Genomic DNA, 13,409 nt, shown 5'->3' with positions numbered 1-13,409 from the left:
TATCCCTGGAATAAATCCTACTTAGTCATAGTGTATGACCTTTTTAATGTATTGCTGGATCTGGTTTGCTAGTATTTTGTTGAGGACTTTAGTATCTATGTTCATCAGAGATATTGGCCTGCAATTTTATTTCTTGTGTCTTTACCTAGTTTGGGAATTAGGATAACACTGTCCTCATAAAAAGAGTCTGGGAGTCTTTCCTACTCTTGAATTTTTTTTTGGAATGGTTTGAGAAGGATAGATGTTAGTTCTTTAAATGTTTGGTTGAAGGCTTTTTCAACACATTTGCCCATTTCATGATAGGTGACTTACAAGTGTACCTGCCCACACTATGCTGAGTGTTCAGCAGTTTTTGACCAAAAATGGCATGATTCCCATGCCTCACCCTCCCTATTTACCTGATCTCACCCTGAGTAACTTTTTTTTGTTTACCTGAATGAAAAATGTCCTCAAAGGAAACTGTTTTGCCAATGTGGAAGAAGTGAAAAAAAAAAACCCCAGCAGAAACACTAAAAAACATCAAAATCAACAAATTCAAAAGCTGTTTTAAGCAGTGGAAAAAATGTCCAATAGGTGTATTGCATCAAATGGAGAGTACTTTGAAGGTGACCAAAGTTTAAACATGTAAGAATAAATACACAATTTTTTAATAAATAAATTATGAGGATTTTAAAAATTTCCTTTCATATAAACAACATATATAAAAAGAATTTCTTTGGAAAGATGAAACATTATTTTTAAAAAGTCTAAGAGGAATGCTATTAATAAAAACATGATATCAGAGGAGAAGAATTCCTTCAGTAAGCTCATCAGTAAACTGGTCACAGCTAAGAAAAAAATCAATGACTTAAAGATATGTCAATAGAGATTACCCAAATTCAAACACAAAAGGAAAAAAAGTAAATAAAACCAAACGGTGGATAAAAGAGCTCTGAAACAACATATGGTCATAATTCATCTAACATATGTGTAATTAAAGTCCCAGAAGAAGAAAAAGAGAATGGGGAAAATATACTTGAAAAAATACTGACTGAGAATTTCCTAAAATGAATGCAAGACAATAAACAAGAATCTGAGATATCCCCAAGCACAGTTTTAAAAAAATACACATACCCAGACATAGTATAATTTAACTGTTGAAAACAAAAGATAAAAAGAAAATGTTGAATGCAACCAGAGGTGGAAGTGGGGAGAATTTCAAAAGAGAGAGAAGTAAGAATTAGAGTCCACTTTTTAGACACTAAGCAAGCCAGAAGGCAATAAAGTGACACATTTAAAATACTGAAAGAAGAAATTATTTCTTTTTTGACATTTTAGGCATGATAATATGGTTATGTACTTTTTTTTTCTCAATAGCCATTCTACTTAAAGATTCACTAGGGATTGCTTCCAATAATCAGGAAGGAGGGCCCCCTGGGTGGATGAGGGCAGAGATAAAGCAAGATTGACCATGAGCTGATGATGATTGCAATTAACTCATGAGCACATGGAAATTCAATATGATATTCTCCCTACTCATGCTTTTTTTAAAAAGATGTCCATAACAGCAAATTTTTTAAATAAATGGAAGCTTAAAAAAAAGAAGAAGAAATGGTAAGTTGAGGTAAGTATATCATAACACATATTCCACCAAGTGTATTTCTTTCCTATTTATTTATTTGCCTCTAACTGTTCCTCCAGCCTTTGATTCACATTGGAGACCTGGTCTTACAGGTCTCCATACCAGGGTCACAGAGTGCTACAGCCGCCCCTCCCAGTAGCATCAATGCAACAAAGCCTACCAGTGCCAAAGCTCTCTTCTCCACACAGAGAGCACCGTCCAGAGTCCATCAGGTTTGAGAAGAATCTCCATCCAGCTGGGGTCTCATATACAGGGACCTTCATTGATTTGGCCACTCTGAAAAATGAAATCCGAGGCAACAGTCAATTCATATATCTCCTTTCTTTTCTAAGCACAAAAGGAAGTCTTTAGGATGTATTAATCACTTAATTACATTTCAAAACATCCAGAACAATACTGACAGTTTTTAGGATGTCAGGACATAAGGTAGAGAATGATAATAGCCTACACCAATGGTTCTCAAGTTTGCTTTCCCCATTATGTAGAATACATTAAGTTAATGTACAGAAGATCCTTGCATTTATGTTTCCCTTCTATAAATGTTCTTTCATCTTCATGGTAAGATCCCATTTGGGGATCTCAGAATCTAAATTAAGGTGGTATTTGAGTACAGACACTTTGAAATATTGTTTGCCAGTATCTACTAAAGATGAATGTATACATATTCTAAAAACCAGCAATTCTACTCCTAGAAATTACTAATGACATGTAATGGATACTGTGGTGCACTGCTCAGCTTCACCCTAAACACACTCACACGTTTTAGGAATTTTAGGACTAGAATGCTCATTCTACCGGCTGCTAAGAATGTGGATGGATGACAGCTCACAGATGTGGCGCCCCCATCTGTGAAAGAGAGCTGTCTCACTCAAAGTCATGCACACTTCCCAGCTCAGTCCACATTCAACGACTGGTGAATGAGGGACACATAAAGGTCCAGCCTTGTTGCCTGTAACTGGCACAACTCTGTGGGGCTTTTCAGTTCCGGAGCTCCCCACAGGTTGGCTGAGACCTTTGTGTGGCTGCATCAAAGGCCAGCTTCCCTCTCTGTCCCATCCTTTTTTCTCACTGCCCCATAGGTGTTGATCTTGAAGGCAACTCTGATCTTGATGGCAGGAAGAAATAAACTTCCTCTAAGCAAATCTTTCTCAGAGCTGCTTCTGGGAGAACACCCTGTGTGACATTACTCAACAGAATGTGTAAAAGATTTTATAAAAATTATCACAGAATCAAAATTCATAACAACTGAAACAAACCAAATGTCCATCAAAGTAGAATGGACAATTTGCAATACTGAGAGAACTATTGCTATGTACAACAATTTAAAGGAATCTCACAAACATTGAATACAAGAAACCATTAACAAACAAACATATACTCTACTGTCTCCTTTCAATAGATTCAAAAATAACTAAAATTAATCAATGCTATCAAAATTCAGGCTCAGAGATCAAAGAGGTCATGTGGTTTATCCAGGTCTTACAGAGGTAAAAGGCAAAGCTAGGATTTGGACCCAAGTCTGCTTAGTCTCTTCTCATGGTTCTATTGCCCTACATCATGCTGTCTCCCCAAATGTTTTAATGTGTCAAGAGGTACATAGATCTCAAAGCATGCTGGGGAATGAACTAGTATCACAGACACTGGCTTGAAGAGTTCCACCTTTCTTACTTGCAAGCACCCCCCCAAAAAAAATACACCAAATGCCTGCCATGAGCAAGGCTTAGTTCTTTGAAGGCCCTAAGTGTAGAAGACGGCCATGGACAGAAACCAGTGAGGGTGTCTTGGTGAAAAAGAGGAAAAGCCCCTGACCGGGTAGCTCAGTTGGTTAGAGTACTGCCTTGATATGCCAAGGTGGTGGTTCAATCCCTGGTCAACGTACATATGAGAATCAACCAACTTCTGGCCAAGATGGAGGCACAGGTGGACACACCATACCTCCACGCACAACCAAGATTGGAACAACAACAATTTAGAAATAGAATAACATCCAGAACTGACAGAAAATTGATCTGAATGGAAGTCGGACAACCAAGAAGTTGAAACAGACCCGTTCATCCAGACCAGTAGGAGGGGCAGAGACGAGCAGCCAGGCGCAGGTCATGGCGTGGAGAGCAGAGTGAGTAGGGTGCATAAGGCATCCGGGGTGTGCAAGACCACAACGGGTGGACCCTGAGTATGCAAGCGGAAGCTGGCAGACCCTGGCCAAGGGGTGGCAACTGGCAGGCACAGTGAGGTGGCAATTGTAAAGCAAGGCAGTGCACACAACCCAGCATCCCAGCACTGGGAAATAGAGTCTCGGGACACTGATTGAGGACACCTGTGGAAGTTGAGGTGCATGGAGAGACACCCAGCATCACAGGAGAGGTGGTTGGAAGGTCCCACAGCATGCACAAGCCCACTCACATGGGAACTGGCACCAGAGGGGCCCAGTTTGCTTGGGGGGAGCAGCAGAAGGGACTGAGGTCCCACGGAGAACAGAGCAACCGCCATTGTTCCCTCTTGACCCCGCCCCCACATACAACATCACAATCCAGTGACTGGTGTGCCCAGCCCTGGTGAACACCTAAGGCTCTGCCACTCACCGTAACAGGTGCGACCAGACCCAAGAAAAAAAAAGAGAGAGAGAGAGAGAGAGATGGCTCAAACAGAAGAACAAATCAAGGCCCCAGAACCCATCCTTTTAAGCGACTGAGAGATAGCCAACCTATCAGATGCACAGTTCAAAACACTGGTGATCAGGAAGCTCACAGAATTGGTTGATTTTGGTCGCAAATTAGATGAACAAATGCAGGCTAAAATAAGAGAAATGAAGGAAAATGCACAGGGAACCAATAGTGATGGGAAGAAAACTGGAACTCAAAACAATAGAGTGGATCAGAAGGAAGAAAGAAACAAACATACAGGAAAGAATGGAGAAATAAGAATTCAAAAAAATGAGGAGAAGCTTAGGAACCTCCAGAACATCTTCAAACGTTCCAACACCCGAATTATAGGGGTACCAGAAGGAGAAGAGGAAGAACAACAGATTGAAAACTTATTTGAACAAATAATAAAGGAGAACTTCCCCATCTGGCAAAGGAAATAGACTTCCAGGAAGTCCAGGAAGCTCAGAGAGTCCCAAAGAAGTTGGACCCAAGAAGGAACACACCAAGGCACATCATTATTACATTAGCCAAGGTAAAAATGAAGGATAGAATCCTAGAAGCAGCAAGAGATAAGGGGACAGTAACCTACAAAGGAGTTCCTATCAGACTGTCAGCTGATTTCTCAAAAGAGACCTTACAGGCAAGAAGGGGCTGGAAAGAAGTATTCCAAGTCATGAAAGGCAAGGACCTACATCCAAAGCTTTCATTTAGAATGGAAGGGTAGATAAAGTGCTTCTCAGATAAGGTCAAGTTAAAGGAGTTCATCATCACCAAGCCCTTATTTTATGAAATGTTAAAGGGGCTTATCTAAGAAAAGAAGATAAGAAAAAAAAACATGTATAGTAAAATGACAGCAAACTCACAATTATTAACAACCACACCTAAAACAAAACCAAAGAAACTAAGCAAATAACTAGAACAGGAACAGAACCACAGAAATGGAGATCACATGGAGGGTTAGCAACAGGGGAGTGGGAGGAAGAGAGAGGGGGAAAAGGTACAGAGAATAAGTAGCATAGATTGTAGGTTGAAAATAGACAGGGGGAGGGTAAGAATAGTATGAGAAATGTAGAAGCTAAAGAACTTATAAGTATGACACATGGACATGAATTAAAGGTGGGGGGAATATGGGTGGGAGAGGGTGTACAGGGAGGAGGGGAGCGAAGGGGGAAATGGGACAACTGTAATAGCATAATCGATCAAATATATTAAAAAAAGAATCAACCGATGAATCCATAAAGTAGAACAACAAATTGATGTTTCTCTCAATTCAATTAAAAATTTTTAAAAAGAAAAAGATGAAAGATGCACATGGACAGAGAACACAGTGTAATAATTTCATTAAATGTGGTCTGTGGCCAGCTAGAGGAAAAAAAAATTTAGAAATTCTTGATACAGGTAAGTAAACACCTCCCTTCCCATAACATTTACATATAATTAATGAGCTGAGGATCTTTAAAAAATATGGGCTAAGTCTCTTTTAAGTTTGCTTTGAAAGAAAAAGCACCTTTTAAATGTTTGGGTGTTACATCAAAGGGTCTGTTTTCTCTTTATTTCAGTGGTTGAAGAAAGATAGACGATTATGCTTATGTCCTGGCAGGATCAATGAAACAAATCCTCTTCAAACTGTAGAGCAAAGGTAAATTTTCAGAACCATTAATTTCATGGTCAGACGTTCAAGGAAGGAGGAGTAATCCACACAGAAGCTTTCCTGCAGCAGCACATAGTGAAGCCTGGGTCAAAATTAATCTAGCAAATATGAATGCATATGATTACCAAATAGAACATGAGCAGAGGTGAGTGCGGAGGGTGTGGAAATGGACATTCTCTGGCCATAACATTCATGTAGATTCAAAGCCAAGTTGGCAGATCCAAAGGGAGGAGAAAGGATTTCCCCAGTTCCCACCCTTCCCAATTAATCACTGTCAGGAGGTCATTAGGCTGAAGGATGAGGGAGGATTTTAAAGGACCGGATACTTTTATAACTATGAGCCACAGTTAGAGCTACGCAGCCTAAGAAAACAATGTGGGTAATTAAACTTCAGGACCTTGAGCATAAGTTGATTGTGTCCTAGAGTCTGAAAGGAATTTCCTCTCCCTTCTCCTAATGAACTCGGGGTTCATCCCAAGCAGCATCCAGCATATACTGTTCTCTAAACTGGTTTTTGGCAGGAGGCCCCTAGGGAGTCTCTGAAACCCGGTGGTACAAAAGCTCAAAATAAAGCTGCTCATGCTGAGGGTCTGCACCCCTCTCCCTGACTGCTGCCCCCGAGTTGTGGACACAAACGCAAGAACTCACTTTCTAGGAAAGACCAGAGTATGAGAGAAAAGAAAGAAATTGAAGTTGGGCCATGATTTTCCTGTAAGTGGGAGTGAACCCCAGGAGGGGAAAAGAAAAAACACCTCTCCTCATATGGGTTTTAAAACTTCAAAACATGTGGCTTCGGGTTGGAAATAGCCTGAACCTATTTTTCTAACACTTTCTCCCATGATGTTCCCTGTATGCTCCTGAAAACTGGACCATCTCTTACGTTTCAAATATGCTCTTGCATTTTTTTTTTCTGTTTAGGTCTGAGCCCTTCCTCATACTTTTTACTTTACCTGGATTAATCCTCTTTTCCAGTCTCTCTCAAAAGACATCACATTGCCTCCAGACTGATCTTCAATGCCCCTCGGTCATGAAGCCAGTGATGCTAAGGCTGCTAAATGGTCAACAAATCCTCTTTTCCTAGCTGCCCAGCTGGACTACACTTCCCGACCTCCCTCACAGTTGGCTGTGACCACATGGTGTAGTTCTAGCCAATGAAACCCAAGTGAAAATGTCCTACGCCCTTTCAGACCTGGCTATTAAAACTTTCTGTCCTCCTTGTGCTTTCTCCTTCTGCCAGTTTCATGTGGACAAGCCCAGCAATTCTGAACCCAAGATGTGTGGACCCACAAGATAGAAGAATCTGAATCTCTAAATTAATATTTCAAGCAGAATGAATCACTAATCAAAAACATTCATTTTAACTTTTGATGACTGACTTTTTAACTTTTGCTGTGTTTGGTCCCTTATATATTTTGGGATTAGTTTTGTAGCAGAAGCTCCATTGTCTGAACTAAGACAATCTTTGTCCTATTGCTGCAATCAGTCCGAAGTAACCCTTCCTGGTCAGCCAAGAGCAGCCCGAGGCATTTAGGCTAGACAGCAAGAGGACTTCCCACCGGAGGGCTGGGAAAGCCCACGAACAACTGTCTCTGAGAGGACACCTGCACAGCCCTCAGCACGGGGCTTATCACGTCCCTGTGGGACCCAGTTTTCCCCAGAAGAGGCTCTTCCTAGGCTTGGCCACGTTCTCTTCCCCAGAAGGTCAGGGACCACTAGTGGACAGCAACAGACACTTTCACTGATATTAAAAAGTGTGAATTAGCAAAAAATAAAAACACACAGTAACCCTTCCTGCCACTGTGCTTCCTCTAACTTGATATGGGTCTTTACGTGCACATCGTCTATGCATATGTTGCTCTCTCCTTCATGCTTTGCTTCAATACACAGACACCACCGCCACCACCAATGCGTTGGAAGTTCTTTGGAGTAGGGAGTACCTCTTTTATACCTTTACAGCCAGTCCCCGTCTAAGGTAATATAGCACCTGTCAGACTTGCCCTCCAAAAATTCTGTATGGTTTCAGTTGACTAATATCTATTATTTAAGGTGTGCTATTGGATAGCAAAAGAGAAAATATCTATTTTTCAGTCTTCTTCCTTGTAGTGTCCCAAATATACAATTAAGTCATTTCTGCATGTTTTACTTAAATTAGTCATTTTAAGCAAAGAGAATTTCTCTAGGTAGTGGTGCTATCAGGATGAAACAAACACATTTCTTGAAAATAGGAGGTGAAAGAATTATGGAGTGGCCAAATGAGAATCAGAGGTTTGAGGAATAAAGGTTTTTTTTTAAGCTTGCAAATAAACAACAACTGCTTATATGAAGTACACGAAGCATAATACCCAGCTGCTCTTGGAATCCAGGATAGATGGATAAGGAAGGTGTGATACTATGTATATATAATGGAATATTATTCAGCCATAAAAAAGGAAATTCTGCCATTTGTGACAACATGGATGAGCCTGGAAGGTATTCTACTAAGTGAAATAAGACAGGAAGAGAAAGACAAATACCATATGGTATCACTTATATGTGGAATCCTAAACACGGAATGAAGTCCAACTCATAGAAACAGAGAGTAGAATGGTGGGTGCCAGGGGCTGGGGTATGGGGGAATGGGAAGATGTTTGTCAAAGGGAACAAACTTCCAGTTATAAAATGAGTAAGTTTGGACCTCATGTCCAGCATGGTGACTATAGTTTATAATATGTATTATATACTTGAAGTTTGCTGCGAGTAGCATTCTCACCAAAAACAGAAAAGAGTAACTATGTGAGATGCTGAATGTGTTAATTAACTTGATTGTGGTGACCATTTCACAACATATTCAAATATCAAATCATCATGTCACACACTTTAAATATATTATAATTTTATCAATTACGCCTCAATGAAAATAAAAAAAACAGCTAATCGTTGGTGACAGGGGTCAGGCTAGCAGCTGCCTCTGGGAGGGAGGGCAGGAGGGGGGAAAAGGGAGGGAGAGGTGGTTGGAATGGTGATCTCGGGAGCCCCAGGCGTGCTGCCCTGTTTCTTGATCTAGCTCAGGAGCATCAGACTTATTTTCACTGGGGGCCACATCAGCCTCACGGTTGCCTTCAAAGGACCGAAAGTAATTTTAGGACTATATAAATGTAACTACTCCTTAGCAGTTACGTGAGAGCTCGGTGCTGCTGCCGGGTAGAAACAAGGTGCCGGACCAGATACAACAAGGTGGAGGGTCAGATTCAGCCCGTGGCCCCTGTGTCTGCAACCTGTGATCTCAATGGTAGTTATGTGGGTATGTTCACTTTGTGAAAAGTCTTTGAGCAATGTACAAGCTGTATCTTTTCTTTATGTACATTATACTTCAATTGAACATTTATATAAAAGAAAAAAATCCCTCCGTGGTGTTTAAGACTAAGTACATATTTGAATTAGTCACATTTATATAATTTCAAGACATAGCCTACTAAAAATGGAGTTTGTAGCATTCTGGATACACTAGTTAATATCTAGCAGACAGTTAGCAAAACTAGCCACAGATTCAACATCCAGGATGTTCCTGTCAGTGAGCTCACTCCCAGATCCCTTCTCTGCTGTCTGGCACTGCCAGCTGGGGCGGCTCGGAGGCAAAAGGCTTGTGTGAGTTTGCATTTTAGAAGCATTTCTAAGTCAGCCTACTCAACTCACAAACATGCATTAGGCAGAGCTCAGTCAGGCCTTGTTTTCTAACAGCAATCTTAAAGTCTACTCTTAAACTCATCTTTGGGGTGGAGCAACTCACACTTTCAGGTAAAATAAATATAAAACATGAGGCTGTCATCATAAGACGACAACAAAAGTTTTTCAGCCTTGAATATAAACTTCAGCAGAGAGCCGCTCCTTCGTAGGGCCTGTAGTATCTCAGCCTGGTCTAAACCTGGAGACTCACATTTTAAATAATGCCTTCATTGACTGCCTTATCAGGGAGGTCGTAAGACTCAAACAAGATCATATATAATAGAAAGGAAGTGCTCTAACAACTGCAGAACTCCTCGAGTTTACAACATTACCACCGTTCTTGATATTTAACACAAAGGAACAAGAACATATCATCTAAAGAATGTTTACCAAGTAAAGCTAAAGGTAACTGTATGTTTCATGTTCCCTCCAAACTTCTACATTTCGGTCAATTGTAAAACAAACAAAGGTGAACCTCCAGACCCAGGGGCCTTTGCTGTCTTGTCTGGAGGCTTCTGTAGTTTTATTTTAGGTAGGTGCTATGGGGGGAAATAGGAGCCTTCCCAGTGAGATCTTAATTTTCATAGGAAATATAAGGCAGGCATATTTCTGAGGATATTGATTTTACATACAAGAAAAATTGTGGCTTTGGGAAATGACCAAAGAGCTAAGAGAAAAATATACAAAACTGAAACAATCACAGGTTCACTCTCTTAAACTAGTAAATAATCTGTAACCCTATGCCTGGGAATTAACAAGTATTTGTGTTTGCAATCTTGATGCCTGAGTACTTTGATGTAAACTGTTCCTGGTTCTCACTGTTTTCAAAGAAGAAAAACTGGTGAGGAGCGAGGGCTGGCAAACTCGAAGCTCTATGTGTCCCAGCTAAGCTGCAAAAGAAAACAACAGTCAGCTGCCAATGACATTGCTCCCAGAATAATGAAGTGTACGTCGTCTTCTTGTCCTTTGTTTTGCTTTGAATTTTTGGTTATGTAGACACCGTACTGAAGCATTTACAAAGCCCATATAACACTTTTGGAAAATTTAGAATTGAATCATTTACTCCTGTAGGCAGAAAGTAGTAAGAACTGGCATGAGAGTGCTAACCCAGGAGGTAACATCTCACTAAACAAAGCTGCTTCTCATTCTTAAAACTGGTCCTTAGTTTTTCCCTTCTGGGTTCAATTAACATCTTTTCCTGGATGGTGATATAGAAATCATATTGATCCTATGTTATAAAACAGGACATCTGAGCATTGGACATTAAATAAAACATAGCGATTACAAATGGACACTCATTCTAAACAAGAAACAAAGCCCAGAGAGAAAACTAGTATTTGAACCACATCGCATCACCATTCCATGGGTAGAATGTTAAGCAGAGGTGAACACTGGAATATCGTGGCATTACCAGTTTTCCAAAAGCAAACATCCGTTTCTTGCTCTGGTGTTTCGTATTCAGTAGAGCACTGGCAATGCATCCCCATGAACAAACAGAAGAAAGATTTTGGGGAGAAAAAAAGAAGAAGGAGCAGGATATGCCACAGGTTGGGTCAATATATAAGGAAAAGATTGATCAATTTAATCACATTAAAATTTAAAAATGTCTATTTTGTCAAAAACACCAAAAATGGAGGTAAGCCATAGATTGCAATAAGCTATTTGCAATGCAAAACAGCTGTAAAATCAGTATCCAACCTAAATAAAGGAGTCCTGTAAATCAGGATGAAACACCCAAATGACCTAAGCAATTCCCAGAAGAGGGAGATTAATTGGCCAATATAAAAATATGGAGTAATCAGAAAATAGATAATGTCACACTAATCACATAAAAAAGAAGAAGAAAATTGAATAATTCCACATATTGGTGGCAAATCAGAAATCCAAAGATTGACGGCAGTTTGTAAATCAGTGCCCTCACTTTACAGGGAAATTTGAGACTTCCCAGGAGAGCTGATCACGCCCTGTGATGCCCAAGGCCCCCTCTCAGTACCTGTCCTAGGGAGACTGGTACTTGTGCACAAGGCGACGTGGGTCAAGGATGTCTAGTACAGCACTACTGGTGAGAGAGGAAAACAGTAAAACTGGAAGCAACCAAACTGTTTTTCAGTAGCGAAGCAGACCAGCTGTGGTTTCTTCACACAGTGGCAAATAAACAACCATGGTTGCAGGGCTCCAGGGTATAGACGGCAGAAGAGCCACAAAGAAGAAATTAAGTGTGTACTTTTATCTTGCAAGATTTTCTTAGATCCCTGCTATTTCAATTACTGTTTCTCCCTCACTAATTCAACTTGAAAATCCCATGGGATAGGATTCCTGCTCTGTAATAGTAGGTTTCAGATATTTGCAACTCTGAAGAATTAATAGGACCAAATGACTAAAATGATGAAATGTGACACTGTTTGGTTCAGAAAACCAGCCAGAACCAGCTATGCCTCTGAAGGCAGGAGGCAGGTCTGGTCCCACTAGCTGTAGCCAGTTGTAATTAATTGGCCTGTACGATTCCCAAGATTCCTAGTCAGTGCTTTCTACCTGCATGGATAGGACTCAAAACCTTTCTTTTCCTTTCATTAAGAGATGGTGCTTGTGATCTGTGTACTCTAAGCACTCTCCCCTTCCACTTCTCCTGCTAACCTGTCCACCAACATTACAGAAAAGAATTCACCAGTTTTGCATATGGTTCTTAACTGAGACTTGTTTTGTAGCTCCCTTAGGGAGTTCCTGGTTCTTCCACAAGAGGAAGACAAAGAATCTTTATGCTGGAGCACTCAAGCTTCCAGGCGGAGATGCCTGAGCAGAGACACACGCAGATCTTCATGTTGCCAGGGGTTCCCTCCGGGGATGCAAGTGGCAGGTGCCCAGGCTGGATTTGGAATACCGTGAGTCATTGTGCCTGACGTTCCACCTCACCAGAGAGCTCTGAGCTGTGTCTCTAATGGGTGACCCAGGCTTCTGGTTCCTGGGAAGCCAGATCAAGACATCAGGCAGCTGGGTGGGCTGTCTACACGGCCTCCGAGAAAACAGGTGTTCATCACGGGAAACAGAGGCAGCCACCCCATCTGACAGGTACCACATTCAAGACTGCACTTACTCTTCCAGGATTTCCATCCATTACCCAGGATGGGGTTTAATTTTACTGATAGATATAAGGGAAAGTCATGCCACATTAATTCTGCTTTAACATGAATCTATCTTTAAAAAATACTTCAGCTTAATAAGATATAGTTCCAAAGAAAGAAACTAAAGTTGATGTCTTTTAGTGAGAAATGGTTTTACAACATAAGGTAAAGCCCAGCTCTTTCACCTGCAAAACGGGATAACAATGAATCTCCTTACTGATGGGTGGATGCCTGGGAAGCCCCAAACACCCAGAGGGATGCACAGACATTAGCAAAGGTATTAGCATGGTTACCTCTCCAGCTGCTTTCTGCCTCCCCTCTTAGCCTCCTGCTAGAACAAACCACTATTTTCATTGTCTCCTTAAAGCACCAAGCAGCTCAGATCCTTGCACAGAGTTCGCTTAGGTGGGGACACTCTTTGTATCAGTTAAGGGTCCCAACAGGAAGAAAAGAAACACTCAAACCGAGCCATCTGAGAGTTTAATACAGGCACTATTGACATAGGTGCGGGCAGTGGAGCGGGAGAGCACCTGTGTACAGAGTACAGGGCAGCAGGGCAAGTAACACCAGGGTTGGCATTACCCTACTCCAGATGCATTCCCGACACCCAGATGCAGAGCTGGGCAGAGAGAGCTGCCAGGCAGGAGCCATGACCTCCCGAAGAGGCATGT

General features: G+C 41.2%; 1 protein-coding gene across 1 annotated transcript in view; it reads right to left on the bottom strand.

The window, feature by feature from the left end:
• PGM5 (phosphoglucomutase 5) overlaps window positions 1-13,409 on the bottom strand; it is a 167,783-nt gene that overhangs the window by 64,468 nt on the left and 89,906 nt on the right. Inside the window, exon 7 of the mRNA XM_045840691.1 lies at window positions 1,782-1,897. Within this exon, the coding sequence (XP_045696647.1) occupies window positions 1,782-1,897 (116 nt within the window). The remainder of the gene's footprint in view (window positions 1-1,781; window positions 1,898-13,409) is intronic.

The sequence above is a fragment of the Phyllostomus hastatus genome, unplaced genomic scaffold (assembly GCF_019186645.2).
Source record: "Phyllostomus hastatus isolate PE091 unplaced genomic scaffold, TTU_PhHast_1.1 phas_contig_34, whole genome shotgun sequence".
In the NCBI taxonomy this organism is placed as follows: Eukaryota; Metazoa; Chordata; class Mammalia; order Chiroptera; family Phyllostomidae; genus Phyllostomus; species Phyllostomus hastatus.
This window is presented reverse-complemented; position numbering and strand designations above follow the sequence as displayed.